Raw genomic sequence first — 6,696 nt, forward strand, 5'->3', positions numbered from 1 at the left:
GGGTTTTAGTTAAATTTCTATAAGCTTTAGTTAAATTTTCTATAAGCTTTAGTTAAATTTCTATAAAACTCATTAGACCCATCTAGGATGTGACTTGCTCTAAATACTTAGGCAAGGTAACTCAATAGACATTGCACATAAAATACGACTGGGTTATCTTGGAGAACTTCAGTAGAGGTTTTAGACAATCTTGTGAGTCTCTACTGCATGAAAAGACTCCCTTCACAATGTGAATTTAATCAAACAGCAGTTGATGCTTACACTGATGCACCCAGTAGAAGAGAATGAAGTTTTAACTAGTAGATTCACATGTTCAGGTCAATACTTAAATAGCATCTGGCTTCATGTTCCTACCTTTAAATCCTATTTTCTTCTGTCTTGGCAGTTTGACATTATGCTTATACCAGTTTTATTAAACATTTGAGGGGGTTTTAGAAATCACAGAAATTTTGTTATTAGATCTTGGAAAAAGAAAAAAGTTAGAAAGTCATAATCTGAACTGGAAGTATCTTTTCCATGTTATCCTGAAACACAATACATGTTTAGAAAAAAAAATCACAACAACAACAAAAAAAAGCAAGTCATCCACCTATATATATGTAAAAAAGCATCACTATAAAAAAAACTTTTAATGTAGGAGGAAAAGTAATTTTTAATTAATTTTAATGTTTAATTTTTACTAATTTTCTCCCTTAATTTAAACATAACTCAAAAATACATCCAAGTTCTGAAATCTGTAGCAATGCACCTGCAGCGTTTATAATCCTAAGGACAGTAGTAGTACCAAAAATAATGTATTTTATATTCTTGATTGGTGGATGCAGGTAGGCTGGCCACTGTGCAATACTATATGAAAAAATAAAATCAGCAGTTTCACTTAAGGAAGCAGAGTAATGCTTGATCTTACCACCTTTACTCATCAGGACTCAGAATGTACATTTCACAAAAGTCCTGAACAACTCAGAAATGGTGCAGCTAGTTCCAAAGTTCATCTGGCTCTGATTTAAGTGAAAGTGATAGCATCAAAACTGGAACATAACTATTCCTTCAGCAAATTCTAAAGTCTTAAAAGTTTTTGAAATCTTACCAAACCATGGCTCAACTTAACATTGCTCAGCATCCATGTACCTAAAATAAATACATTAAAAAAAACCCAAGCAACCAACATTAAGCTATGCAAAAATGACAAAAGCAAGTCCTGGAACTTATTTAACAGAAGTCCTCTGAAAACATAAAATAATTCTATTCACTAATGCAGCAAATAAAAAGGAGCTTTTAATATGTCACAGGCTCTAGCTCAGATAATGCTGTTTAAGGTCAACCAAGTTCCTCTGAAATCAACAGACTGGGCTCCAAAGTCCTCCTGGGCTCTGCAATTCCACAAGAGATGAGAGACAAAAACCACTTTTCAGTCCCAAGGGAGGGACTTTTATCCCTCTCATCCCGTACTTTGTTACCTGGACTTTTCCTCAGGTTCTGGTTTGTAGGTCCAGCTGGTGATCTGTGCAGCTATATAGTGCTCCCTGATCTTCACAGCTCCCACCACATGCTGCTCTGAGTCTGGCCACCATGAACCAAGCAGAAGCAAGAGAAAAAGCTGTAAGCAGTGCAGTGTCATGGTAGAGACGCCTGTTAAAGCTGCTCTGGAAGACAAGGCAGAAACCACTGCTTTTATTGCTGTTGTTGCTTCTAACTTCCCCTCAGAAATGCAATAATTATGATGCAACAGGGTAACATTTGCTATGCTCAGGTCACTGCTCTTCACCTCCGCCTCCCCTTACTGACAGGGATCCAATAGAGATAAAAAAATGTTTAAACTACCTCCTTCCCCTCCTCCACACACCTCCAGCAAGAGACAAGCACCAAGGAGAAGCGCTTCAGCCCCACTAGGTGGTTGGTTCATTGTGTACTGAAGCAGCAGGATATCAGAGGCAGAAGATTATTTAGATTACTTCAATTACAGGATGTTTGACCTATGTGGTTAGGAAGAAGGGGGACATATTTTCTGTCTTCCCAGAAAACAGAAACCCAGCACATGGCTGGCACTGATGGAAATTTCCCAGGTATATGCTACACCTCCTAAGAAATCATTCCCAGAAAGCAAAATACTGAAGGATTAGGTACAGGGACTAGAATTGGGTGCAGAGCTATAATCTAGTTCAGATCACCATACACTGCATGCTCAGAACTTGACTCCCATTACATTCCCAAATACCTCAGGTAATAGATAACCAATGGGCTTCTCAGTGACAGCTACCAAGTCAGACTGGCGACTTTTAATCTAGTCTTGACTACAGTCTGTTGGCATTTATCTAACAAGAAATTATTAGGAAAATACCTTTTGATAAGATAATTACCAATGCCAACTGTATTAATAAATATGTTTCCCTGCTTTTGCCAGTACTAAGAGGTTAGTCAAAACAAGAAGTAAATTGTTGATCATGATTCCCACACACCCAATTACTAGAAAAAAAAATCCTATCTATTTTTTTTGTGGCCAGAAAATGAAAACCTTTTCAATAATGTTTTTCTAATATTTTAATTTAAAAAAATTACCTGTACCACAAATCAAAATAACTCCACTCCAGAACTAGACAAAAAGGACAACATTTCATTTTGGACTACTTCAAAAGAAAGCCTGATCAATTCTAGGTTTGCTATATTTTTTTAACAGTAGAATGGCCTAACTGGCAGCTTGGTTAATTCTATCCAAACTATATGGTACCAAGACAGCTCAAAAAATAAAAAAGAAAAGATGAAGACCAGCAGCTAAATGCTCACTACCAAATATCAGGATCATTTGGCACATAAACCTGAGAACAATTGTGCTCACTTAGACAGCACATGACTACCAACATCATGGTATGTTTATTTAAACAAATCTTCCTGTGATTCTGTTTAATGAACTAAGTGTTTGCATTAGAAATTTACATTATAAGTAGGCTTCTAAGAATTTTTCTTTTTAATAAAAAGCTAAAATATTGCAGGCTAAAAATTAATGCCCAGATTACATGATTAACACCCCCTGCTTTGTGCCCTTGAGCTGGGCATCATCGAAGCTGACATCAATTGGTTATTTCCCTTTTATCCATTTTGAGGAATTTGGGAGCTGTATTTTTGAAATTTCTTAGTCAACAAATTATGCAGCATTATTCTAAAGGCAAGAATTTCTTTCATAAGTGTGGCTGATCATATTGATAGTTTAAAGATCAGTATCAAATTGAACTACATATACTTTCCATTAAGCTACACTGATTACCATTTGTTTCCATTCTTTAATACTTTAAGAAAAAGAAATCCAATACTAGCTGCTTGCTTATTTTCTCCTCTTCTCACATTTTAAGTATCAATGTAAAATTGACCTGCCTGAAATCACCTACATCAGCCTTTTTTTCAATTTTTTCTTTTATTGAAGCTATTCCATCGCATTGTGTCCTCTAGGCTTTATTAAGTTTCAATGTCCTGAAAATCAGTATTAATAATCCAAAGATGCTGTTCCCTTCCACCTGATCATTGATTTCTAATATCAGCAATTATATCCTAGCTGATGTTGTGAAAGTCTAATACATACATATAATTTTTAGTTAGCATTGATTGCCTGCAAGCTATTATTACTACTAGTCCATGACAAGTGACTACAGAATATATTCTTTCAGGATGGAATCTTCCAAGACAATGTAACTTTATTGGCTATTAATATATTTAGCTGTGATCTTTTTTTCTACTTCACAACACTACACATGCTGCAAACTTCATATTTTATCCTCACTGCTTAATGACATGTTCAAGTGTAAATTACAAGTCAACAGCATCAAAAAAATCATGTGATCAAAAGCCATGCATGCAGGAATGTGGGTCCAGTGCAGGCTGGCAAGAGAATCTCTGCAGCACAATAAACAAGGCTATTCCCAAAATAAAGCAGTACCTTTGGGATGTACTGATACTGAAATGCCAAATGAAAATCAACCATGGAAAGAGAAGCCTAAGAAATATCTTTTAACACCAACAGCAGGTCTGCATCTTCCAACTGGGCAAGATTATGGTCTATTCTGACACCCAGTAATTATGGTCCTGATTTCTTCTTATGCTACATGTGAAAACAGTATATACTAAGGGTATACTTGCAGTCCTGCTCTAAAAGCTGACCTGTAAAATTAACTGGCAGTGCCAGTTTTCCACCTAGACTGGGTGAAATAGCCTAAGCTGATTCTGAGCGATCATGAACAGATCTTTTTTTTAAAAAGAGATGTAAAGTGGTGATATGCAACTTGCTGCAAATAACAAGTTAGGATCCGCAACAAACTTGGTTCTACTTCATCGAAAAATACCCCAAGTGCCAGCAGGCAGTCATATACTTATACCTGCCATCAGCTTTCACAACTGGTGACAGAGAGGGAACTAGTAGAGAAAAAAAAAGTTGCACAATTGTGGACTTGGTTGCTAATAATGCCCTCAGAGAGATCTCCCTCATTCAAACACACTAATCAATGCACAACGGCCCAGCAGCGTACCTTGTTTAGTGCAGGGTGAACAGGCTTCATGGGCAAACAAGGAGTTAATTATTGAATCGGCAGTGAACACGTGGTTCTGAAGTAGGTAAAAGACAGAGGGGGCACTTACCAAATCCACCAGGCACTAACGGGAACAGCCCAATATCTTCACCTCTGTAAGTGGGTGCTAAAGCCAAGAAAGGTTAACCTGTGAAACAGCTCAGTTTAGAAGCTGAAAGCAGATGTGCTATGCCAAAGAAACATATGAGCAAGCAAAAAGAAAAGATGGAGGAGAAAAGCTTTCTTTCAGAGAACAAGAAACACAAAAAAAGATGTATGTGATTTGATGATAGCCCACACAAGAACACATTGTGTGCACTGTTAAGGAAAGGCAGGCTGTGTGACTTCTGTGGTCATAAACAAACTAAAAGGCAGTAAGAATGTAGAAGGGCATTTCAGTTTGCCTTGGCAGTTCAGAAGTGCTTCAGAAGACAAATAATCATGTTGATTTAAACATAAATACGTTAATGTTTTAAACTTGTATTTCTCCTTAGCAGAAAAGCAAGTGTCCCCTGTTAAAAATGGGTGTTTCTCCAGCTGATGTTTGCAAAACCAATTATTTAGCAGGACCAAAAACTATTTGTACAGAGATGCTGAAATCAGTAAAGTTACAGGGAAAAAAATAAACATGTTTATTTTCTAAATGCTGTAAAACCTAATTTAAGGGCTTTAAAGGATTTGTCTAAAACCACTGGCTTGTGGTCTGAAAAAAAATCATTTTAAGGAAAAACCAAGGATATACAAGTTTCCTCTCTTCAAAAACTGTGTTAATGATATCTCACTTAAAGTTTTGGATTGACTCAAGAGAACCCAATTTTTTTCTTCCTGTGTATTTCATTTTTGCCAGAAAAATTTCAGTTTGACTGAACAGAGAATATTGCTCCTCATTATTGTTTGTGTTCTCTGTGTTCCAGTTTGTCTTCTTTACTAAGAGATTTCTGTATTTGCCCAAGCTTACAACTGATATGCACCATGGGAACAGCTGGTCTCATGCTAAGTCAGTCTAGCAGCATATTCATCGTGGATTTCTTTCTGTAGAGAACAGTAAGGGTACCAGTGCAAGAGTTTGCAACTAGGAAGATGAGTATTTTTTTCATCATAAATCCTTACTGCAACTGAAGCTGGACTATCAAAAAAGAGAGAGCCTCTTATCAAGTTGTACACACCTACTTCCTACAATAAGGATGATACTCTGAATGAATTAAATTTTTCATTCTTTATACAATTGAATTTTCTACATCCAGGTATCTTTTTCTTTTTTGTCCAAATAATAGACTTAAAACAGATCTTGCAAGTTTCTGGCATAAAAGGCTATTTTTCACTAGAAAAGCAGATAAGCACATTTCAGAAAGAAACATGAAATTAGTAAGCTTTTAGCATAAGACCTTAAATTATAAGTGTCCCTACAGATGTCACAACATAGACAAACTCAAAGCATTCTAGTTCTCTAGCAATGGCTCAGGCTGTTGTTAGCAAGCTGATTAAACAAACTCTACTTTCCCATGCCTAAAAATGCTGCTGCAGAACGACAAAGTTGACATTGCCCTGTTTGTTTAACATCCTTTGTTACTTGTAGCTTAGGCTTTGACTAGACTCTTAAAACACTAAATACAGAACTGCACTTCCCATAGTTACTGCTTTGGTTTTTATCTTCCACATTTATTTTTTATTGGAAGTATTTATTGGTATTTTAAAATTATTTACTATTATACTATTTTTACATTTCATGTAAATTGAAGACTAGATATCTGAAGTTTGACAATACGCTGTGATGGACATTATTTTACATCTCTGTGAGGTTATTCTCTTTGCATCATAACTCATTCACTGTGCATAATCAGTAGAATCAAAATTTCACCCACACCTTCATTGCATGCAGTACCTGTAAACGAGAACATACCCGAAGTCCAAGATCAAGAAACAAAAGGCAAGCAAAGAACCATAAGAACTGTAAGGTGTGTAGTAGGAATGTGAGCAGAGCAGAAATTCTCAAAAGCTCTTTTGATGCCAACACAAAATTAATTTGAATTCATTGTGAATTTGACAGAAGCTTTAACTGAAGTTACTAAGTTTGCATGTTTATAGTACTTCCTACAGCAGCAATCTTTGACTCTATCAGGAGTTTTTAACATTAATCACAAAGGAA

At 36.1% G+C, this 6,696-nt stretch overlaps 1 protein-coding gene across 2 annotated transcripts in view; it reads right to left on the bottom strand.

The window, feature by feature from the left end:
- The window catches only part of F5 (coagulation factor V), a 36,793-nt gene extending 32,157 nt beyond the window's left edge, over window positions 1-4,636 (bottom strand). The window contains exons 1-2 of one of the 2 annotated variants that reach the window (XM_072924977.1): window positions 4,621-4,636; window positions 1,458-1,643 (exon numbers count right to left, since the gene is read on the bottom strand). In XM_072924977.1, coding sequence (XP_072781078.1) covers window positions 1,458-1,618 — 161 coding nt within the window. In that variant the 5' untranslated portion in view covers window positions 1,619-1,643; window positions 4,621-4,636. Of the gene's footprint in view, window positions 1-1,457; window positions 1,742-4,620 lie in introns of those variants that run through there. The other variant, XM_030265428.4, reaches the window with a different exon arrangement.
- Between the last annotated feature and the right edge of the window lie 2,060 nt (window positions 4,637-6,696).

The sequence above is a fragment of the Taeniopygia guttata genome, chromosome 1 (genome assembly GCF_048771995.1).
Source record: "Taeniopygia guttata chromosome 1, bTaeGut7.mat, whole genome shotgun sequence".
NCBI classification, from domain to species: Eukaryota; Metazoa; Chordata; class Aves; order Passeriformes; family Estrildidae; genus Taeniopygia; species Taeniopygia guttata.